Genomic DNA, 24,168 nt, shown 5'->3' on the forward strand with positions numbered 1-24,168 from the left:
ATTCATGCAAAATGTGGCTTATCGTTCTCAATATAAGACATTAGCAACTCTAGACCACTAAGAGGCCAAAATAAATATCATCCTCCTTCACAATGTGATGAGCTACTGAATAGTGAGAACAATAAGGTATATTTTGCGAGCTATATTAATGCAACAAGTTACTAAGTGATTTGTCCTCATCTTTTCCCAATTACTAAATTGATACTAAACGACTGGATGATGACTGTGCAAAGGCTATAGCAGCTGGAATGATGCATGGTTTACAGCACCTCGTGCTTTCAGGGATTCATCTTTCTAACGATGCCCTTGGAAGATATTCTTAATTATAGTCGTCATCTGGAGTTACTTGATCTGAGCAATATTTCCATTTGGACATTGGATGGACGTCGTGACATCTTTAGAGAAGATTTGAAAAGAAAATTGACTGAACATGTTAAAAATGTAAGGCCTCCTCCTACTGATCTGTACTGTCGCTATAGAGACTAAGTTCATCGATCCAAGTTAAGCCCCTTGTATTTTACTTGACATAGCGCTATTATTTATGTTAATCCTATGATGAAATGTTTAAGCTCATGAGTACTTCTGTTCAAGCTGAAAATGTTAGTACTGCACTATAATAGTTTTTTTTTTTTTTTTTCTTAATCGAGTTTGAGTAGTGATAATTCTGATTAAAGAGTGACAATGAAAGTTTCTTTTTCAGATTATACATTATGGAAAATAAGCCTTATGGAAAGGGGTAATAGAAAACTTTACACATCGGCCTAGAAAAAGGTAAAAGGCATGTACTTGAACATTTGCTATTAGAAATTATATTATTTATGAACAAATATTGCTTCTAATTAATTGTCAAAGTAGAAAATATTACACACCAACAAGAATTTTTTGACACACCAAACAAATCAAACCTCTCTCTATCTTAAGTTCTTAATTAGCAGGTTTTGTAGAGGCCTTGCTATACGCACCATCCAAACCAGAGTCCTTAGGGCTTAGTTCCTTCAACCTTCGTCTCGTATTTCCCACCCTCGAGCCTTTTAGCTTCAGAGTCCTTTGCTGTGTCATATGAAGCATGCAACCCAAAGAAAATGTAGTAAACCAAGATAATCACAGTCCATACTGCAAACCTGACAAAAGAAGCACCATCAATCGAACCAAGCAAGAAAATGTTGATGCCAATCGAAAGTGAAGGCAACCATGGAACCAATGGCACCCCCCAAAGCTTTGGACTCCTTGCTTGCGGAACAAGAAACCAAATCCCCAAAGTCCCCAAGAACCAAATAGGAGCCGTCACGCAATACCCTACCCAATCATGGCTGACACCCCAGTAAGCAGAAGTGGCAATTGCACCCGCGAGTATCATAACAATGCACAGTATGAGCTTATTCCTGTTTGCATCCGTGGTCACGCCGGTTACATAGTAACGGCGTACGAGTAGAGCAATGGCAACGAGGCTGAAGATGAATAGCGTAGAAATGGAGAGAAGGTTAGTAAGAATTTCGAGGCTGGCGAAGAAAGCGATTACAGCTGTGGCTGCGAGCATGACAATTGTGGCATGGACTGGAGTACCTGTCTTGGCATCAACTTGAGCAAACCATGGGGGCATCATGTGGGTTCGGGCAATGTGGGTCAAATACCGGGCCTGACCCACTGCCCCGACGAGCAAAACACTAATCATGCCTTTTAGAGCTCCAGCTGCAACCACATACTTGGCCCAACCCATACCAACGGTCTCAAACGCTTTTGAAAATGGAGCGTCCTCATCAATTACCTGATATGGTACCATAAGGCAGAGTGTCACGGCTAGCAAGCAATAAAGAGTGGTGGTGATCACCATGGACCCAACCAGCCCTATTGGGATGTCTCGAGCAGGATTCTTGGTCTCTTCGGCCATGGTTGAAACGGCGTCAAATCCAACGTATGCAAAGAAGAGAACTGCCGAGGCTTGGAAGATGCCGCGAGCACCATTTGGGGCAAACTCCTTGTAGTTGTCAGTATCTGCTTTGGTGAGACCTGCTATGATGATGAAGAGAATGACGATGACGTGGACTATGGAGGCGACGTAGTTGAGACGCGAGGAGCCCTTTGTGCTCAAGACGGCGAGTATGCAGATAAAGATGATAACCCCAACGGCGATGGGGTCCAGGTACTTGTAGTCCTCCGACCAACCGTGGACAGTGATTCGGAAAGCATTGGAATCGTCCTGGTTGCATAGGGAGGTGAAGTAGGAGGTCCACGAACGCGCAACGGCCGCCCCGCCTATGACATATTCGAGAAGGATGTTGCCTGCTGCAATGTAGGCCACGAAGTCCCCAAGCTCCACTCTTAGGTAGGCAAATGAGCCGCCTGAGAAATTAACCAGATCAATATGTGATTAACGAGAAACACTATGACACTAGAACCAGGAACAGTAGTAGTAACATAACAAGCAATAACCAGATTAAAATAAAAAACAAACTCCATATATGACATTAATTTACTTGACCTGCAATGCATTTGGCATGTGATCAAGTCACAAAAATCTAGAACCATATATCATCTCATAAACTAGAAGTCAGATTTTCTTTTGTCTTTTCTCTTATGCTAACCCAGTAACGTAAAACCAATCACTATTGACTTTTATAAGTAAACAAGAAGTCAGAAAAAAATCAACAAATTAATGAACAAATCCATAAATCGATCTATCAAAGCATGTGGCAATAATTTGTAGCGTAATGAGCTCTCCTTATTACCAGTCAGCATCGACGTCTTCATATATATAAAAGTCTACCGGAAAAGATGGTGTACATAACTACGTATTTAAGAGGCCATGCTTTAGACTTTTCGATCATGACTATAATAATGTTTTGGAATATTCAAAAAGATTCCGCAACGCATAAGCAATAAGAATTAGATGTGTGTTACATCTTCACCAAAAATTATTCCACAATTCTATATATAGAAAGTGCTAGCTCAATTTAGTCAAACTAGAACATGCTTTGAATTTGGGAATAATTCTTTAGGAAAGAAACATTTGATTATTGCATCTATATGAACATAGTGCAGCTGATGTTGGATCTTTACCAAAATCATTCCCTAAACTTTAAAACTAAGTCAAACTTCACAACCCTAATACACAAATTTTCTTAAATGACATAGAGAATGAGCGGTGTTTAATTAATATTTCGTTATATCACCTTCTTCGGCTACTTTAGAAAGAGTTCAAACCCAATCAAAATTATCCCTTTGTGCTCATATATATGACCGAGTAATTGTTTTGATCCAGGAAAATCATTCATAACTTTTATATTCTACCCAAGTAAAATTCACTAAAGGCCCAAAATGTTCTTAATTTCTCTTACACCAAAACCATTTTGTTTGGCTGTTTTGGAAGTGACCAAAGTCGCTCCCAGCCGCAGTAAATCGGAAATGATAGTTACGAAAACTCAAATACATGGATAGGTTAATTTTCTGAAAATAAAAAATATCTTCTCAATTACAAAATCAATATCAAGGTCCATTTCCTAATCTTGCCGTCAAAATCATTTTATCAACATCTAAGATGCTGGTTGAATTAGGACGATAATATGCAGACAAAATCTAATAAAAGAAATTAGAAAACACAAATATTTATTTTAAAAAAGAAAATGAAAAAAGAAAATTAATGCTTATTAGTGTCAGTTACCTGCAACGGGAATCTCGACGGCGAACTCTGTGTAACAGAAAACAGAGAGCAAGGCGGAGAGGCCGGAGACGGCGAAGGACATGACGACGGCGGGTCCGGCGTGTTTCTTGGCCTCGATTCCAGTGATGACGAAGATTCCGGCGCCGATGACGGCTCCGAGCCCGAACCAGATGAGGTCCCACCAGTTGAGCGTCTTCTTCATCTCGTGCTGGCTCCTCGCCTTCACCTCCACCAGCTCGGTGCTGTCGGCGGACCGCGTGAAGAACCTGTCCTTGAACCTCGCAGGAGTCGACCGGAGCGCATTGGCGTAATTGCCCCAGCTCTCGAACGACTCCTCCGGGAGAAAATCGTTCTTTCCGCACGAACACCCCCGCCTCTTCAGTCCCTCGCCGCCGCCGCCGGGTTCCGTTCCGCTCGCCCCCATCCTGTAGAATTTCAAACTCCAAATATCTTCAGATTCCAATTCAAATCCACCGAAAAATATAAACCCTGTTGATTCGCTAGTAAAAAGCCCTAGAGATGGAGAAAATTAACTAATCAAGGAGAGAAGGATTCAACACTGCATTTATGTGTTGAAGATCGAGAGAGATCTAGAGAGAGAGAGAGAGAGAGAGAGTGGAGAAAGAGGGAGGAGTTGGTTATTTACAGGTGACCGGCCGTCGGAGGATTAGAGAGAGAGAGAGAGAGAGAGAGAGAGAGAGGTTGGCGCGGGAAAACTCCTTCACTGCAGAGCAGTTATATATAGTGAGAGAGTCGCGCACACTTCGTTGACCCGAAGTGTCATGTAATCCTAGCCATTCATTTGGTCCATTTAAATTTGGCCTGGGCTAGCCAAACTGCTACATACAATCTCTGAATTGTTTTCAGCCTGCTTCAGCGGTTTTGCTAGTTCCAGCTTCCATGTTTGTTTCAGCATTAGCTATACTCTCTGCCTCCTGAGCTGCATCATATGAAGCATGTAGTGCCACAAATATATAGTAGACTGGCAAAACCAATGTCCAAATACCGAATCTCAGGTATGAAGCTCCATCAATGGATCCCAGGATGAAGATGTACGTTGACTGCGATACTAGCCGATGGCAACCAAGGAACCAATGGCTCCCCCCAAAGTCTAGGTTTCTTTGCTTGTTTGACGGTCAACTGCAACCCTAGAGTAGCACAGAACCATATTGGAACTGTCACTACTGTTGGTGCCGATTTTGGCATCAACGAGTCAACGGAAGATCCTTTGAAATCCAAGTGTAAAGTGGTGGGGTTGTTTTCTTCAAGTGGGCCTATCTTTTCCTTCGATTAGTTTGACTACATGAGTAGCTTTGGTCGTCTGCTTGTGACTGAAGGTATGCCCCTGGTGGTCATGTGCCTAGTCTTGGTCGTCCACCTCTTGCGACTGAATGTATGGCCTCGGGCTTCTTTTGCTTGATGTTGGGCGTCCAGGCTTCCTTGTTAGGTGAAACTGAGGGTCTCGTCTCGGACTTCCTTCACCTGATGTTGGGCCTCCAAGCTCCTTGTTGGGTGAAGCTGAGGGTCTCGTCTCAGACTTCCTTCACCTGATGATGGGCCTCTAAGCCTTGTTGGGTGAAGCTGAGGGTCTCGTCTCGGACTTCTTTCACCTGATGCTAGGCCTCTAAGCTCCTTGTTGGGTGAAGTTGAGGGTCTCGTCTCGGACTTCCTTCACCTGATGATGGGCCTCTAAGCCTTGTTGGGTGAAGCTGAGGGTCTCGTCTCGGACTTCCTTCACCTGATGCTAGGCCTCCAAGCTCCTTGTTGGGTGAAGTTGAGGGTCTCGTCTCGGACTTCCTTCACCTGACGTTGGGCATCCAGTCTGTGGCTTGGGCGTATATCGACCTCCACCTGACATTGGGCATCCGCCCTCTCGAGCTGGCGGAGCTCCATGGAAAAGACCTGCAAATGTGAAGAGATGGAAGGTTATCGGAGGACCAGCCTAAGGCCGACCAAACACACTCCGATGCCTAAGTTAGATAAGTGTGTTTGAACATTTATGGAGATTGGGGAAGAAAGAATGATGCTTAAGCATTTTGACATAATAATGGAGTTGACATGTCAATAGAGAAAGAGAGAGAAGAGATTATGCATTTTGGCATGGCTTTTGGGAGAGAAGAGGGAGCTGAAGTCCTCCCTTTCTGCTTGTAAAGGTTTGGTATTTATAGGAGAAGGAGTAGATGAGGTGGAAAGGGATGGTATGGGCTCTTCCCTAAAATCGGGGTGTCAGCCCGTAATTCCTGCTTACTGACACTCCAAGGTATGGGTTTGACAGATTCGGTGACACGTGTCACCACGTTGTGGTCTGATTCGGTTGGTGAAGGGTCAAGAGACAAGTGTCGCACATCCGAGCTTCCCTTTTCCTTGAATTGCTCGTGGCCATGCCGAGGAGCCATGCCTTATGTCGGAACTTGACACTTGGCATGGTTGGTGAGATTTCTCCTTGATTGGTGCTCCATGTTTCTTCATGACGATTGCATGTGCGTGGCCTTAGAGGTCGAGGCTTTAGCCTTGGAGCTCGTGGTCATGATCCTTAAAGGTCGAGAGTTTTAAGCTTGGAGGTCGAACTCTTGTTCTTGGGGGTTGAGGCTCTTGATTCCTTTGGATTATGTTTCCCTGATAGTTAGGTCACGATATGCTTTTGTCTTGCCATCCAAGATGGTGAATCAATCATATGGTGACCGTCCAAGACTTGAGAAGTGGTGATCCAAGGTTAAAGACTTGGAGTACCAAAGTGAGGCATCTCGCTAGCCATGGTTATTTCCATCTTATGGTTATCTTTTCTTTCTCGATGAAAGGTTTGAGTGCGTTGAAAGGTCAGAGTCCTACGTGGACTCTTTGACATTTCAACGCGTCCTACGTGGAGTGGGTTGAAAAGTCAAAAGTATTTGTCGAACCAAATTATGACATCAACAAGCCCCCAGTTCCCTAGCCAGCCAAGGCCTATGTTGGGTAGGGAACTCAATATGAGGAAGAATTTGGTGAATTAAGCTCGACTAGGTGGTCCTTAGTGAAAGGCCAAGAGTGAGTGTAAAAAGTTAACCCTGTTGTGTGGGGGTGAGTTTCTATATGTGATATGTCATCACCAAGGTAACTCGAAGGTTAAACTACAGAGGTCCTAAGTGGATGAGGACGACATCCTCGACTAGAAGGGATGATAACCTTGAATGTCGAAGGTCCACGATAGGATACTAAACTCATTGGTGACTGATCTCCAATAGAGAGAAAGGTAACATCTTTGACAAGGGTGAGGATAGGTTAAATTCCTTTTGTTTCCCTTTGAGCTTTAACTATTGGCTCTAATTTATCATATAAGTGCATTGTCCCTACTTTTGCCATAACTAAACTATTAGCATAATTTATAAGGGAGTGTAAGACCTCTAACTATTGTTCGGCCTAAAAGTCTCACAACTGGTGGTCGTGGTGGTTGAGAGTCGACCAACCTCAAGTGTTTGTTGCGAGTTTCGGCCATTAAGACTCTCTCACCTGGCGACTCAAGTGAGTTGGACCTCGAGTGCACTATGTGTGTTAGTCTCAATTGTTAAGACTTGCTCACCTGTGACTCAAGTGAGCTGGACCTCGAGGGCACTCTGTGAATTGGTCTCGGCTAGCGAGACTCTTTCATCCGGTGGCTCAAACCCTTAGGGTGTTGGAATACCAAGGATGTCTATTATACAAACTACTACTATACTTATCTTAGATGGACTTCTATTGAGATAGCTATACCTTTGTGTTCCAATAAACTTCTAGGAGTTTATATATAGATAGATTTGTGGAACTGGTACCCCACTTGTTCCGCGTCTGGGCATTGACACAGGTTCATCAGTAATGAGCTGATGTAACTAGAGTTAATTTGTCATATGCTTAGCACGGGGGTCTTTGCCGAATTGTTGAATAGATGGATATATTTTCAAGCTAATTCGTTTGTGCAAATTCCGATCTCAACATGATTTATAGCATGCAAATAGTATAGAGACACATATAGTAGATACATAGAATGCCATATAAGATGCAAAAATCAATACATATATAATAGAATTGAGCCCCCGGCTCTCTAAGGCTAACGTATTCCTATTGGTTGGTGCTTGAAGGTTCATCACTCTTGGCATATCAAGGAAATCCTTAAAGAGGATATAAGGGATCCATGTGATAATACTTTATGATAAAACTAGTAAGTAATTTAGAGTAGGGTGTACCGTTTGAGGTGTAGCTCGCTCCTTTGAATGTGACTTGTTGCGGACGCTGTCTCCAAGTGGGCATTTTCTTGATGCAAGCCTTTGGAAACAAAAGGGTTGGGTAGTGGCACGTCGAGACCTCTTCGGTGAGAGTACAGGCTAAGGGCAGTAAGATGGTGGGTTGAAAGCTCTTCCTTCTTCTTGGGTTGCCTCTTCTAGCCACTGATTTTTTGCCATATTGGTGAACGGGTATTGTCGCCGTGCATGCAAGACTTGTAAACCCGTCTATATGTTCGACTCGTGCGGTGGTACTCCAGCAACACCAAATCTCAAGATTGTCCGAGCATTGAAATATGATCAAGCGGTGGATGCTCATGTTCTTAGCGCCGGTTGATCAACGTCGTCTGGTCCTAGTAAAATAGTTGAGATCATCGAGCGAACACCAACATGGCATCCTCTTGCTAGTGCGCGGTCATCATTTGATAGACAGCGCCAAGTCTACTGTAAGGATTACTACGCTTTGAAGCTCGTCACTATCCGACATCTTTGCGCTGGTGGTGCAGCCATCAGATTTTTAGGGAGTTAGTATAGCGGCGAAGTCGAGGACATAGGTGTGTTCCTAATTGAGGTCAACCTCCTGATCATGAAAGGATGGTGGACTGGAGTCCCATAATCTTGACGCCAACATTGTGTAAGAGTTGTGGATTGTTGGTGATGGTATGTTGATGAGGTTGATCGATCATCTTTGATCAAAGTTGTAACTTTCTTGTTAGGGTTGATGAGCATCGTGTACGAGATCTACGTATCAGTCATTTATCCAACAAGCGAACATAGTCTTTCTATGTTGGACCTCCAGGGGTCTGGTCCATGGCTCAAGCTGCCTTCTCATGTCTTCAAGGTTTGATTTGTCGTCACCTCATTCTATAACATCAATTTTTAGCAACATGCTGATCAATAGCATTTCCATCGTCTTCTTGTCCCGTTAGGCGTTGGTTAAGACCTACGATGGTGGATGCATGCTGAAATTCCAATGAAGGTGGAGAGTGCGCCCAAGTTTTCTCCATTCTTGGAGAGTCAATTGAATCTCCATGGCATTCGAGCATCGTGTTTCAACCATAATAGTATTGATGAAGCATGAGTCGTGTGCATCCTTTTAGCTACATGTTACGACTAGGAGCTAAAGTCTCTCCCTCCTTGGTAATATGGTGGCAATTGGTGATGGAGCTCCAAGCTTGTTGACTACCAACGTCAATCTGAGTAGTGGACTGTCGATAGCTAGACGTCGCCTATCATGCATCTTGATACTTCTTATGACAGCAACGGTCAAAGACTTCTAGCATGAGTGGATTTTAGTCCTTCGTCTTCGGTGAAACAAATGGTCTTGTCGTCAAGCATTTGGCGGTAAATTTTTTGCTCTTCCTAGCGACTCCAAAGCTTTTACAACTCTCTCCTATTACGCCAGTGTCCTGGGCTGCCAGGCGTTGGAGGTTCGAGGTCTCTAGTTCGATCCAAGGATGCTACTTCATCGAGTGGTGGTCACACAATGTCACGAGAATTGAAGTTGCTCACCATTGACTATGCGTCGGAGGTTCCTACGCGTCCTTGTGAGCTATCATCTAATGACCTGGATGTTGAAGGTAGGGCCTTGCTGGATTTCTAGTAGAAAAATTCTCCGTGTCAGGTAGCGTGCGTGATCTTTGTGTGAATTTCTTGACTACACCATTCAGCAAATCTACAAACTTTGTCTGACCATCAGTTCCCAGCTTAAATTCAAGCGGTGGTGCTCCAACGATGATAATCAGGTCGTCATCCTCCAGTAATGATAATGATAATGATTAGCATGGGTGATAGGATGACCAATTGTGTTCGTCAGCCTTGCGTGGCGATAGTTGGGTAGTGATGGTTGCTTCGTGTTTGCCAGATAATCAAAGTGTCTGTCGTAGCGACGATAGTCACCTTTGGCCTCCTCATCAGTGGCATGTCAGGGGAGTACACAAATGACAACATCATGCTCAAGAGTGGGCTATCTTCCGTCAACTGGAGACATGTGGACAAAGATTTGTAGATATGAACATTGAGTGTACAGGCTCCGGTTGGTGTAGAAGTTGGAAGCCGAGGTTGAAAGTGGCAAGGGTTGGTGGACTTCTTCTTCTCCTCTATTCCTTGCAAGCATGGTATACTTGACCTTGTGTTTCTCCTCATAGATGGATGTCCACCCTTGCCCAATTTGTCATTGTTTCATCTTTTATTTGTTGTCATAAGGAAGGCTCTAGGCGTCGAAGGTCTCTCCGGCATACTATGCTTCCTTCTTAATTAAACCAGTGAACACGCGCCAAGCGTCCAAGGTTCCCACAGACGGCGCCATTTGTTGGTGCCGATTTTGGCATCAACGAGTCAACGGAAGATCCTTTGAAATCCAAGTGTAAAGTGGTGGGGTTGTTTTCTTCAAGTGGGCCTATCTTTTCCTTCGATTAGTTTGACTACATGAGTAGCTTTGGTCGTCTGCTTGTGACTGAAGGTATGCCCCTGGTGGTCATGTGCCTAGTCTTGGTCGTCCACCTCTTGCGACTGAATGTATGGCCTCGGGCTTCTTTTGCTTGATGTTGGGCGTCCAGGCTTCCTTGTTAGGTGAAACTGAGGGTCTCGTCTCGGACTTCCTTCACCTGATGTTGGGCCTCCAAGCTCCTTGTTGGGTGAAGCTGAGGGTCTCGTCTCAGACTTCCTTCACCTGATGATGGGCCTCTAAGCCTTGTTGGGTGAAGCTGAGGGTCTCGTCTCGGACTTCTTTCACCTGATGCTAGGCCTCTAAGCTCCTTGTTGGGTGAAGTTGAGGGTCTCGTCTCGGACTTCCTTCACCTGATGATGGGCCTCTAAGCCTTGTTGGGTGAAGCTGAGGGTCTCGTCTCGGACTTCCTTCACCTGATGCTAGGCCTCCAAGCTCCTTGTTGGGTGAAGTTGAGGGTCTCGTCTCGGACTTCCTTCACCTGACGTTGGGCATCCAGTCTGTGGCTTGGGCGTATATCGACCTCCACCTGACATTGGGCATCCGCCCTCTCGAGCTGGCGGAGCTCCATGGAAAAGACCTGCAAATGTGAAGAGATGGAAGGTTATCGGAGGACCAGCCTAAGGCCGACCAAACACACTCCGATGCCTAAGTTAGATAAGTGTGTTTGAACATTTATGGAGATTGGGGAAGAAAGAATGATGCTTAAGCATTTTGACATAATAATGGAGTTGACATGTCAATAGAGAAAGAGAGAGAAGAGATTATGCATTTTGGCATGGCTTTTGGGAGAGAAGAGGGAGCTGAAGTCCTCCCTTTCTGCTTGTAAAGGTTTGGTATTTATAGGAGAAGGAGTAGATGAGGTGGAAAGGGATGGTATGGGCTCTTCCCTAAAATCGGGGTGTCAGCCCGTAATTCCTGCTTACTGACACTCCAAGGTATGGGTTTGACAGATTCGGTGACACGTGTCACCACGTTGTGGTCTGATTCGGTTGGTGAAGGGTCAAGAGACAAGTGTCGCACATCCGAGCTTCCCTTTTCCTTGAATTGCTCGTGGCCATGCCGAGGAGCCATGCCTTATGTCGGAACTTGACACTTGGCATGGTTGGTGAGATTTCTCCTTGATTGGTGCTCCATGTTTCTTCATGACGATTGCATGTGCGTGGCCTTAGAGGTCGAGGCTTTAGCCTTGGAGCTCGTGGTCATGATCCTTAAAGGTCGAGAGTTTTAAGCTTGGAGGTCGAACTCTTGTTCTTGGGGGTTGAGGCTCTTGATTCCTTTGGATTATGTTTCCCTGATAGTTAGGTCACGATATGCTTTTGTCTTGCCATCCAAGATGGTGAATCAATCATATGGTGACCGTCCAAGACTTGAGAAGTGGTGATCCAAGGTTAAAGACTTGGAGTACCAAAGTGAGGCATCTCGCTAGCCATGGTTATTTCCATCTTATGGTTATCTTTTCTTTCTCGATGAAAGGTTTGAGTGCGTTGAAAGGTCAGAGTCCTACGTGGACTCTTTGACATTTCAACGCGTCCTACGTGGAGTGGGTTGAAAAGTCAAAAGTATTTGTCGAACCAAATTATGACATCAACAACTACGTAACCAATCCAGCCACCGTTGCTAAGTACCCAATACCCAGCAGATGCAATTGATGCACCTATGATTAGTGTCAAGAAACCAATGAGTTTGTTTCTGTCTGTTGCTGATGTTTCACCCGTAACGTAGTACCGCCTAACAATCAGTGCTAATGCACCGGCTACTATACACTCAAATAAAATGTTCCCTGCAGCAATATAGGCCATGAAGTCACCAAGCTCCACTCTAAGATAGGCAAATGAGCCTCCAGCCACCGGAAGCTCCACAGCAAACTCAGTGTAGCACAAAACTGAGAGCAATGCCGAAAGTCCCGATATCAAGTAAGAGATTACAACTGCAGGGCCAGCAAGATTCCTGGCCGCCTCACCGGTGAGCACGAAAATTCCTGCCCCCATGACTGCTCCGATCCCAAACTAAATGAGATCCCACCAGTTTAGGGTTTTCTTCATCTCATTCTGGCTTCTTGCACACATTTCTTCTAGCTCAAGGCGGTCCAATGACCGCGCCAAGAGGCGGTCCAATGACCGCGCCAAGAGGCGGTCCTTGAGTCTTGTTTTCATGCTGGCAAGGGCATGCACATAGTTTCCCCAATTCTTGAATGACTCCTCTGGCAAGAAATCTTCTTTGCTGCATAGGCAACTTGTTTTCTTGGCCCCATTGCCGTTTCCACCACCGCCTCCACTGCCATTTGCAGCACTGCCTTCACTGCTATTTGCCATCTTCTTTTGTTGCCCTAAAATTGGATTAATTGATTAGTAGAAGCTAATAGACCCTGATATGAAATTAGTGAAGGAAAAAGGGTAAAATAATTCTCTTGCCTCATTTACTTGGTCTCCAGGGTTTCTGTAACCCGTAAACAGAAATTTCAGGATCTAATTTTAAAATGGAACCCGTCAACGATCAGAATCTTCATTTCCAAAAAAAAAAAATTCCATCTAGAAAATTATTATTTGAACTTTTTTTGCTTGAATAATGATTTGCATTTGATACATATGTAGATTCTTTTTAGAGAAATTTTATTGACACGCCTCTAAATACTAAATACACATTCCTTTTTTCACACACCCAACATCACATCTTATGGGTAAGTTAAATTACCAAAAGAGATATTTATATTATCAATAAAGAAACATAGTTGGAATTAAGAAACATAATTTTCTAGATCTTCCATCAAACGAAATTTTATTCACACACCTCTAAATACATATCTTTTTCCTCAAAAAAAAAATACATATATTTTTTTTTTTCAACTGCAACAATGCAATAGGTAGTCTCCCTTGTTTAAGAAAAAAAATAGGTAGTCTCTTACTATATATTTATCTCAATTTATTTCAAAAAGGATATGTATTTAATGAAAAGATATTGTGTATTAATTGTGAATGAGGATAGTTTAGGAAGTTTGGGGTTGTGTTTCTAGTATAATATTAAAATAAAAAATTTAATAGATTGTGTATGAAGTAAGAGATGTGTATCTATCATTTAGCAATGTGTGAATAAAATTTCTCTTCTTTTTATTTTTTTATCAGAGATATATATCTAGCTTAAATGCGTAGGAAATTTATAAAAACCAATCCGGCCTAGATACACTTCAATGTTAATCTCACGTTCTATGAAGATAAATTCATAGGTAGGGCATACGTGTCACCTGCTACGCTCAATCAAAAGTTATCCATATTCTCTTATTAAAAAAAAAAAAATCCATATTCTATATAAAGATAAATAACGACATATAAGCTATTTTAAGTTGTAGTTAAAATGGGTCTTTCATTCCCCTCAAAAAAAAAAAAAAAGTTGTAGTTAAAATGGAAATTTGATATTTGAAATCGTACTAATCAAAATCACAGCTGGACTCCAGCGTAAAACCAAATTCTGATACAATTGGATGCCTTTTTTTTTTTTGTTGAAAAATTTTTTTTTATTAAAAAGGAAAAAAAAAAAAAAAAACGAAGTGCAGCAGTTTGTACCTCAAAGCTTCAATGTGTAAGACCAGAAAAACCAATTATACCATTCACAAGCGTGGTTAATACAAAGAGTCTTTTGATCTTGATCTGTTTCTAATGGCTCAATCAGGTAAGAAAAGAAGCACTTGTTAAGGCTTGGGACTAATTAATTCTGCATTTGCGTGCTGTTTGTGCCAAAAATCACAGCGTGAAGAAAAAAAAGTAAAGGATTAAATACAGTTCAGTCCCTCACCTTTTAAATTAAACAATTTAGTCCTTATTCTCTCTAATTCTCACACAAAAGGTCCAAAATGATCCAAAGTGACTATTATACCCCTCACTTCGTCTTTTTATTTTTATTTTTATTTTTTCTCTATTTTTTTTTCTCCCCTTTTTTATATTCTCTCTCTCTCTCTCTTCTGTCTTTCTCTCTCCCTCCCCCTTCCTGAAAACAAAATTCCTCTTCCTCTCTTTTCTTTCTTCTTCTTCGCATCTTCTTCCTCCTGAAAACAAAATTCCCCTTCACAGGCCGCAGATCCCGCGCACCTAGCCCATCTCGATCCGGCAGCAGCCTGCCCACCCGCGCTGCCCACAGCCGGCCAGCCTCATCCCCGCGCCCTCCAGCAGACCTGAACGCATCTCCACCCAGCGTTCACCGCCTGCATCACCGACCGCAGCCCCAGTTCCCTGCGTCGCAGCCCAGATTCCGGCGTCGCTCCACCTCCTGCGCGTTGCTCCCAGCCCACTGTCGCATCTAAGCCCCGTCGCTCAAGCACCCAACCCAGTCTCTGCCGTTGGCTTGAATCGCGTCCCCTACGGCAACGCCAAGCTCGGAACCAACGAGCTAGTTCTAAATTGTACTTGGTTTCTGGTTTTCATTGTTGTTGCTGGGTCGAGTGATGGTGGACTGAGTCGTCGAAGGAGGAGGAGGAAGGGTTCCGGCACCGGCAGAGGGATGAATCGGAAAATCTAGAGGAAGAGGAAGGGTACAATGGGGTTTTCGAAGCGGAGGAGGGGTAGGATTTGGGGTTGGGAAAGGTAAGGTTGGGAGGAGCTGGGGTTGGAGCAGAGATGGAAGCCATTGAAGAAGAAGAGAGAGAGAGAGAGAAGTGTGGGTGGTTGGAAAGTTTGGATGAGAGTGAAAACCAAGAGAGAGAAGATCGATCTGTGGAGAGGGAGAGAGAGAAAAGCAGAAAAAATAAATAAAAAAAGAGAGAGAAATTGAAAAAAGAGAGAAAAAAATAAAAAAAGGATCTTGGGGGTAGAATAGTAATTTTAGATCTGTTTTGGACTTGTTGTGTGAGAATTAGAAAGAATAAGGACTATCCAGTTTAATTTGAAAGGCGAGGGACTAAACTGTTTTTCAGGCAAAAGTTTGAGGAGTAACAAGTATTTAATCCAAAAATAAATCAGGAAAGCAGAATGAGGTTCAAGGGAAATGGTTGAACAAATTGAGCAAGGTTTAAATTTTCAAAATGAAACTTAAAATGAAGCTAGAGAACATACCTTAGAGGCAGAAAGCAGACTCAGCAGAGCAAGAGCGGAGAGAGAAACTGAGGAAATGAATCGTGTGTATGTATTGGCTGGGTTATAATTAGGGCTGGACTGGTACAGCATTTACTTTGTTATACCATAAATAGGATTATTGGTTTATGGACCGACTGGCATTTTCTGTTGCAAGATATTATTGCCATGCAGCATATGACAATTTTGTCAGAATCTTTTTTTTCTTTTCTTGTTGGTAATTTCAAACTCTTTCTTTTGTTTGAAGAGGAGATGGCAACTTCTATTAAAATCAACTATGGTTACAACACCAAACAACACATTGTTATAGTAACTGGAGGCGTTCTAAACCAAGATTCAGGGCTAGTAGAATTAAAAGCTTGACAAGCCAAACATTGAGCTGCTTCGTTAGACTCACGATACACATGACGAAGTGTGGAGCCAGATAAGTCTGCAAGAGACAAGGTGACATCCTCGTATAAATACCCAAGGATACACAAATTAGAAGATACCGAATTGCACGCTTGGACAACTTGCAATGAGTCTGATTCAAAGACCACAGGTTGTACATTGATTAGGATCAAAGTTTCGGATTCAAAACCAAATGATAATGACAAGACATACAGTACATGTGTAATATCTTATATTGTTTACGTACATGTGGTTTGAATTCTTTAATTTGCTAATGAAGAAAGGGAGTTGATTGAGTAAAATGCGTACATAAAATCTCCCCAAGTTTACTTCATCAATGTCAAAAGTACATTAATTTTCAAGTTTCAACAATTCCTCATTTTTTAATACATTCATGATACTGAGTACATGTTGCAAGTCATGGGTCTAATACAATTAGTTCTCAACATTCACAGGACCAAGAAGAAAAGATCTTCACATGATTTGGACTAGCTTGATGAATTTGGAACTAGTCACACGACATTCCGCTTATACTCATCATCAGTGATGTTTTTTCTTCTTTTCAATCATAAGCATCATCTGAGGCTTCATTTATCTTATTTTTTGACATTTTTGTATATGGAATTAAGTAAGAACTTTTTATTTACAATTCATGCAAAATGTGGCTTATCGTTCTCAATATAAGACATTAGCCACTCTAGACCACTAAGAGGCCAAAATAAATATCATCCTCCTTCACAATGTGATGAGCTACTGAATAGTGAGAACAATAAGGTATATTTTGCGAGCCATATTGCAACAAGTTACTAAGTGATTTGTCCTCATCTTTTCTTGTTTGGATCAAAAATCACTCAGCATCTCATTTCATTGTGATGGAACACTATATTTATTTTGGATTCTTAGTGGTCTAGAGCGGATAATGTCTTATATTGGGTAATCTAGCTTTACAATTTGTATATGGTTATCTTTGTATACTTTTTCTTCTTCTCAGAAAACTGAAATACATGCTGCATTTGCAGCGTACGTTGAGTTCTACGCTTCAACTGAACAACGGCTTCTACTGAACAACGTACAATTTACGTTCAGCTCAGGCCCATCTCAATTTATGATTAAAATTACGTTCTGAGCTGCATGGATCAAGCCCAATTAGGTTTGAAGATTTGTTGTGGGATTGATTGTCCCAAAAGCCATTACTAATGCAAAAGGGATTTGTCCTTCTTTTTTTTCCCCCTTTTTTCGAGTAAAAGGGATTTGTCTTTTAAATTGGTCGTAATAGAGCTAGGGTTTGCTGTTTAAGGTTTATTGGCGGCTTAAATTTTGGATCTTTCTAACTTTGGGTCGTAAACAAGATATGCAGCTCAACAAGCAAACCCTAGCCCTCTTACGAATTCCTCCAATTTAAAAAACAAACCCCTTTCGGCCTTTTGGGACAATCCAACAGCAAACCTAATGGAAGAGTCTAAGAAGAGAAGAAAGGTAGAGTCAGAGTCTTCCTCTGCAACGGCCCAGGGCCGCCGAGACTTAACGGAGCTCCCGGACGACGTTACGGCGTGGATACTAGTACTGTCAAATCCGAAAGCAATTGATATCCTAAAAGAGTATCAGATGGTCTGCAAGACGTGGCGTAGAGTTTGCTGCAACTACTCTATTCTGTGGCGCACCATCGACATAGATTTCCGTCACAAAAAGGGCAAGTTGGACTCGGTACTGAAGATGTGCCGCCGCGCCGTTGATCGTAGCTCAGGTACTTTGGTTGTTCTTACTCTCCAGAACTTCCGCACCGGCACTGATAAGCTCCTCAAGTACATCACTAACAGGTATAGCTAGCTATCATGATAAGGAATACTAATTTGGATGTTTAATTTTGATATATGAGATACCATGATCTGAGAAACATCTATACGGACTATGCATGATATATTATATAAATAAAATAAAAAGACGTCACTCATTCATAAGAAATCCTTGTTTTCCTAATATTACATTTTAATCATGATCCGTCATAATAAGTCCTCTGGTCAAGTGGAAGGTCCTAGGAGAAAAAGTTGAATAAGTTGGAATCAGATAGCACATGAACTTAGAATAGCCCCGTGAATGATAGGACATTGTACGTGGACGGCAGATCATCAGGGCATGTATGTTTTTTAAAATTTCTGTATGTCAATTTCCATGATTATGTTGTAGAGTTCATGTATTTCTGTATTTGAGTAAGGGTTAATACATTCATCTAAACCTTTCCAACAGTTGCAGAGGAATCAAACGCCTAACTTTGGCGAATTGCGTGAAAATAACAGATGAGGGGTTGAGGGAAGTAGCTTCCAAACTTCCGTTGTTGGAGGACCTTGGCATTTCACACGGCTCAGTCTCGCAAAAAACCGTGGAAGTAATTGGGAAATCTTGCCCTCTTTTGAAATCATTGAGATAGAACAAAAATATTGAAATTGATACTAAACGACTGGATGATGATTGTGCAAAGGCTATAGCAGCTGGAATGATGCATGGTTTACAGCACCTCCAGCTTTCAGGGATTCATCTTTCTAACGATGCCTTGGACGAGATTCTCAATTATAGTCCTCATCTGGAGTCACTTGATCTGAGCAATATTTCCATTTGGACATTGGATGGACGTCGTGACACCTTTAGAGAAGATTTGAAAAGAAAATTGACTGAACATGTTAAAAATGTAAGGCCTCCTCCTACTGATCTGTACTGTCGCTATAGAGATTAAGTTCATCGATCCAAGTTAAGCCCCTTGTATTTTACTTGACATAGCTATTATTTATGTTAATCCTATGATGAAATGTTTAAGCTCATGAGTACTTATGTTCAAGCAGAAAATGTTAGTACTGCACTATAATAGTTTTTTTTTTTTTTAATCGAGTTTGAGTACTGATAATTCTGATTAAAGAGTGACGATGAAAGTTTCTTTTTCAGACTACATTATGGAAAATAAGCCATATGGAAAGGGGTAATAGAAAACTTTACACATCGGCCTAGAAAAAGGTAAAAGGCATGTACTTGAACATTTGCTAATAGAAATTATATTATTTATGAACAAATGCTTCTACTTAATTGTCAAAGTAGAAAATATTACACACCAACAAGAATTTTTTGACACACTAAACAAATCAAACCTCTCTCTATCTTAAGTTCTTAACTAGCAGGTTCTGTAGAGGCCTTGCTATACGCACCATCCAAACCAGAGTCCTTAGTTCCTTCAAGCTTCGTCTCGTATTTCCCACCCTCGAGCTTCTTAGCTTCAGAGTCTTTTGCTGTGTCATATGAAGCATGCAACCCAAAGAAAATGTAGTAAACCAAGATAATCACAGTCCATACTGCAAACCTGACAAAAGAAGCACCATCAATCGAACCAAGCAAGAAAATGTTGATGCCAATCGAAAGTGAAGGCAACCATGGAACCAATGGCACCCCCCAAAGCTTTGGACTCCTTGCTTGCGGAACAAGAAACCAAATCCCCAAAGTCCCCAAGAACCAAATAGGAGCCGTCACACAATACCCTACCCAATCATGGCTGACACCCCAATAAGCAGAAGTGGCAATTGCACCCGCGAGTATCATAACAATGCACAGTATGAGCTTATTCCTGTTTGCATTCGTGGTCACGCCGGTTACATAGTAACGGCGTACGAGTAGAGCAATGGCAACGAGGCTGAAGATGAATAGCGTAGAAATGGAGAGAAGGTTAGCAAGAATGTCGAGGCTGGTGAAGAAAGCGATTACAGCTGTGGCTGCGAGCATGACAATTGTGGCATTGACTGGAGTACCTGTCTTGGCATCAACTTGAGCAAACCATGGGGGCATCATGTGGGTTCGGGCAATGTGGGTCAAATACCGGGCCTGACCCACTGCCCCGACGAGCAAAACACTAGTCATGCCTTTTAGAGCTCCAGCTGCAACCACATACTTGGCCCAACCCATACCAACTGTCTCAAACGCTTTTGAAAATGGAGCGTCCTCATCAATTTCCTGATACGGTACCATAAGGCAGAGTGTCACGGCTAGCAAGCAATAAAGAGTGGTGGTGATCACCATGGACCCAACCAGCCCTATTGGGATGTCACGAGCAGGATTCTTGGTCTCTTCGGCCATGGTTGCAACGGCGTCAAATCCAACGTATGCGAAGAAGAGAACTGCCGAGGCTTGGAACACGCCGCGAGCACTATGTGGGGCAAAATCCTTGTAGTTGTTAGTATCTGCTTTGGTGAGACCTGCTATGATGATGAAGAGAATGACGATGACGTGGACTATGGAGGCGACGTAGTTGAGGCGCGAGGAGCCCTTTGTGCTCAAGACGGCGAGTATGCAGATAAAGATGATAACCCCAATGGCGATGGGGTCCAGGTACTTGTAGTCCTCCGACCAACCGTGGACAGTGATTCGGAAAGCATTGGAATCGTCCTGGTTGCATAGGGAGGTGAAGTAGGAGGTCCACGAACGCGCAACGGCCGCCCCGCCTATGACATATTCGAGAAGGATGTTGCCTGCTGCAATGTAGGCCACGAAGTCCCCAAGCTCCACTCTTAGGTAGGCAAATGAGCCGCCTGAGAAATTAACCAGATCAATATGTGATTAACGAGAAACACTATGACACTAGAACCAGGAACAGTAGTAGTAACATAACAAGCAATAACCAGATTAAAATAAAAAAACAAACTCCATATATGACATTAATTTACTTGACCTGCAATGCATTTGGCATGTGATCAAGTCACAAAAATCTAGAACCATATATCATCTCATAAACTAGAACTCAGATTTTCTTTTGTCTTTTCTCTTATGCTAACCCAGTAACGTAAAACCAATCACGTATGACGGTAATAAGCACATAATATTACCACAAACCCTATCATCGTATGTCATATATAAAAGGCGAAAAAGATCAAATTATGGATAAATAACTTGCATAACCGATCGAGACTTTCTCTATTACTTGATTTTCAACATAAGATATTGTATTTTGTATAAGGCAGGTTAGGAGGGTGGGATCCACACATATCCTCAAGATGAGGCTGTGTGCGGGTCTGACGCTATTGACTTTTATAAGTAGACAAGAAGTCAGAAAAAAATCAACCAATTAATGAACAAATCCATAAATCGATCTATCAAAGCATGTGGCAATAATTTGTAGCGTAATGAGCTCTGCTTATTACCAGTCAGCATCGGTGTCTTCTTATATATAAAAAAGTCTACTGGAAAAGATGGTGTACGTATATAAGAGGCCAAACTTTAGACTTTTCGATCATGACTATAATAGTGTTTTGGAATATTCAAAAAGATTCCGCAACCTATAAGCAATAAGGCAATAAGCATTACCTGTGTGTTGCATCTGCACCTAAAATTAAAAATCTGTAGAAAGTGCTAGCTCAATTTAGTCAAACTAGAACATGCTTTGAATTTGGGAATAATTCTTTAGGAAAGAAACATTTGATTATTGCATCTATATGAACATAGTGCATTATATTCATGAAGATTCTGCAATATGAGCGCAGCTGATGTTGGATCTTTACCAAAATCATTCCCTAAACTTTAAAACTAAGTCAAACTTCACAACCCTAATACACAAATTTTCTTAAATGACATAGAGAATGAGCGGTGTTTAATATTTCGTTATATCACCTTCTTTGGCTACTTTAGAAAGAGTTCAAACCCAATCAAAATTATCCCTTTGTGCTCATATGACCGAGTAATTGTTTTGATCCAGGAAAATCATTCATAACTTTTATATTCTACCCAAGTAAAATTCACTAAAGGCCCAAAATGTTCTTAATTTCTCTTACACCAAAACCATTTTGTTTGGCTGTTTTGGAAGTGACCAAAGTCGCTCCCAGCCGCAGTAAATCGGAAATGATAGTTACGAAAACTCAAACACATGGATAGGTTAATTTTCTGAAGAAAAAAAAAATCTTCTTGATCAATTACAAAATCAATATCAAGGTCCATTTTCTACTCTTGCCGTCAAAATCATTTATCAACATCTAAGATCCGCAGACAAAATCTAATAAAAGAAATTAGAAAACACAAATATTTATTATAAAAAAAATAAAAAATAAAAAAAAAATTAATGCTTATTAGTGTCAGTTACCTGCAACGGGAATCTCGACGGCGAACTCTGTGTAACAGAAAACAGAGAGCAAGGCGGAGACGCCGGAGACGACGTAGGACATGACGACGGCGGGTCCGGCGTGTTCCTTGGCCTCGAGTCCAGTGAGGACGAAGATTCCGGCGCCGATGACGGCTCCGAGCCCGAACCAGATGAGGTCCCACCAGTTGAGCGTCTTCTTCATCTCGTGCTGGCTCCTCGCCTTCACCTCCACCAGCTCGGTGCTGTCGGAGGACCGCGTGAAGAACCTGTCCTTGAACCTCTCCGGAGTCGACCGGAGCGCATTGGCGTAATTGCCCCAGCTCTCGAACGACTCCTCCGGGAGAAAATCGTTCTTTCCGCACGAACACCCTCGCCTCTTCAGCCCCTCGCCGCCGCCGCTCGGTTCCGTTCCGCTCGCCCCCATCCTGTAGAATTTCAAACTCCAAATATCTTCAGATTCCAATTCAAATCCACCGAAAAATAAAAACCGGTAAACGAGAAAAATAAGAAGCTTCACGTACCTTGTTGATTCGCTAGTAAGAAGAGAAGGACTTCAACACTGCATTTATGTGTTGAGGATCGAGAGAAAGAGAGAGTGGAGAAAGAGGGAGGAGTTGGTTCTTTACAGGTGACCGGCCGTCGGAGGATTAGAGAGAGAGGAGGACGTTGGCGCGGGAAAACTCCTTCACTGCACAGCAGTTATATATAGTGAGAGAGTCGCGCACACTTCGTTGACCCGATATATTCTCTTGTGAAGCTGCTGAGCTCACACCGTCGACGAACGTTGATTTTGGGCCGCTTGATCTTCAGTGGGTCCCACTACATCAAAATGTGATCGGCTGTAATTTTAGATGTCTAACTGGCAACAGCTTCGTTCTTCACTAATTATGGGGGGTTTAAAATCTTCTCACTAATTATGGGGTACTAATTAGGAATTTGCTTTCAACCTATTTTTTCAGATTCAGAGTACACGAAATTATGTATCTTTACTATGTTTAAGGTTCTATACGAGCACAGTGAGGTACTAATTAGGAATTTGCTTTCAACCTATTTTTTCAGATTCAGAGTACACGAAATTATGTATCTTTACTATGTTTAAGGTTCTATACGAGCACAGTACTAATAACCAGTGCTCTTACACACGTTTTGTAACACTTTATTTCGGAGATAAGTTGTTGATACGTAATCCTGTTTTAATATGCAGATTCTTGAAATATTTTAGTATGCAGATTCTTCAAATAGACTATTATGAAGAATTTGCATTTATTACTTGCTAAATTTAACAATTTTGAGATTATTGCCAGGCTATCTTTTTTGGTAAATAAGTAATTAGGACAGTTGGGACAGTGATTTGTGGGTGAGGAGCGAGGACATTACAAAGAGTGTGACTGAAGCCAGAAAGGGTGTGATACAATGTGTACAGGAGTTTTAGTAGTTTAAACCAAAGTCGGAACCCGACGGCTTGGATCCGTCCAACTGGCCAATGGCGGGTTGTCAAAACCTCCGCAAACGTACGGTGTTTCTTGTTAGTATGAAAGTGTTGTGGTTTAGTCTTTTAATTAACAGCTAATTAGCTAGAGGAAAAGACAAGAAAGATACTAGTTACGGCAATTTGGACTTATACGCTCACCTTTATGCTCTAAACGAATAATTATTAATTTTTTGCATTAGCAAAAGAGGTCCCACTAACAAAAATCAAAAGGTATGAGATCAGGGCTGACTAACTTAACATAGATGCATATGGATATGGTGTGAAAATTATAAGGTGGGTTGCTTTCACACCATACAAATATTATATCGAACTAATTGTGGTAATGATCGCGGATCGCTTCATATGGTTTGTTGTGTTCTGTATTAGTGTTCAGCACAATATGTTTAACAAGTATCTGTGACTCCGTATGAAATGAAATATTGTTGGATTCGAAATAGACCGTCTATAGTATCGGAACATATTCTTTGAGATTATGACTTAATTATAAGAAATTTCTTAAAGGGAATAAAAAATAATTCAGCAACGTATAGCTACTATATACTACTTGAGATAATACTGTGCCACACATTAGTATTTTCAACAGTTCTCTTTTTTATTGGCCAATGAAATTCTAGCTCATCCAAGAGCCATGAGGATGATAGAACCTATACTAAATTCGGATAGAAATAAGAAGAAAACAAGTCTCTTTGAATGTGAAAGGATGGGGAAGGGGATGTGTAGTAAGTGTGAAGCTACACTCAAGGAGGCCAAGAATAATATTGCAAGTAGGAAATGCATGGTCCTAGTT

The 24,168-nt window shown here is 42.0% G+C and overlaps 4 protein-coding genes across 7 annotated transcripts; 1 reads left to right on the forward strand and 3 right to left on the reverse strand.

Moving 5' to 3' along the window:
- Positions 1-786: 786 nt before the first annotated feature.
- Positions 787-4,444, reverse strand: LOC133729158 (cationic amino acid transporter 1-like). 2 transcript variants are annotated; one of them, XM_062156644.1, is made up of 3 exons: positions 4,305-4,444; positions 3,659-4,083; positions 787-2,340 (listed from the first exon to the last, which is right to left on the reverse strand). In XM_062156644.1, the coding sequence occupies exons 2-3, from the start codon at positions 4,080-4,082 to the stop codon at positions 980-982; spliced, it is 1,785 nt and encodes a 594-aa protein (XP_062012628.1). In that variant the 5' UTR covers position 4,083; positions 4,305-4,444; the 3' UTR covers positions 787-979. The 2 variants fall into 2 exon arrangements, with proteins under 2 accessions (XP_062012628.1, XP_062012627.1); XM_062156643.1 differs by having other exon boundaries at positions 3,659-4,360.
- A 7,448-nt stretch (positions 4,445-11,892) lies between these two features.
- LOC133731234 (cationic amino acid transporter 1-like) lies at positions 11,893-12,327 on the reverse strand. The gene has a single exon (XM_062158655.1). The coding sequence runs from the start codon at positions 12,325-12,327 to the stop codon at positions 11,893-11,895; it is 435 nt and encodes a 144-aa protein (XP_062014639.1).
- A 4,906-nt stretch (positions 12,328-17,233) lies between these two features.
- Positions 17,234-18,541, forward strand: LOC133728457 (putative F-box/LRR-repeat protein 23). 2 transcript variants are annotated; one of them, XM_062155872.1, is made up of 2 exons: positions 17,234-17,603; positions 18,031-18,541. In XM_062155872.1, exons 1-2 carry the CDS (start codon positions 17,236-17,238, stop codon positions 18,209-18,211), a joined length of 549 nt encoding a protein of 182 aa, XP_062011856.1. In that variant the 5' UTR covers positions 17,234-17,235; the 3' UTR covers positions 18,212-18,541. The 2 variants fall into 2 exon arrangements, with proteins under 2 accessions (XP_062011856.1, XP_062011857.1); XM_062155873.1 differs by having other exon boundaries at positions 18,081-18,541.
- A 260-nt stretch (positions 18,542-18,801) lies between these two features.
- On the reverse strand, positions 18,802-22,593 carry LOC133729161 (cationic amino acid transporter 1-like). Of its 2 annotated transcripts, none has more exons than XM_062156645.1 (3): positions 22,411-22,593; positions 21,890-22,314; positions 18,802-20,348 (listed from the first exon to the last, which is right to left on the reverse strand). In XM_062156645.1, exons 2-3 carry the CDS (start codon positions 22,311-22,313, stop codon positions 18,940-18,942), a joined length of 1,833 nt encoding a protein of 610 aa, XP_062012629.1. In that variant the 5' UTR covers position 22,314; positions 22,411-22,593; the 3' UTR covers positions 18,802-18,939. The 2 variants fall into 2 exon arrangements, with proteins under 2 accessions (XP_062012629.1, XP_062012630.1); XM_062156646.1 differs by having other exon boundaries at positions 22,516-22,552.
- Between the last annotated feature and the right edge of the window lie 1,575 nt (positions 22,594-24,168).

The sequence above is a fragment of the Rosa rugosa genome, chromosome 2 (assembly GCF_958449725.1).
Source record: "Rosa rugosa chromosome 2, drRosRugo1.1, whole genome shotgun sequence".
NCBI lineage: Eukaryota > Viridiplantae > Streptophyta > Magnoliopsida > Rosales > Rosaceae > Rosa > Rosa rugosa.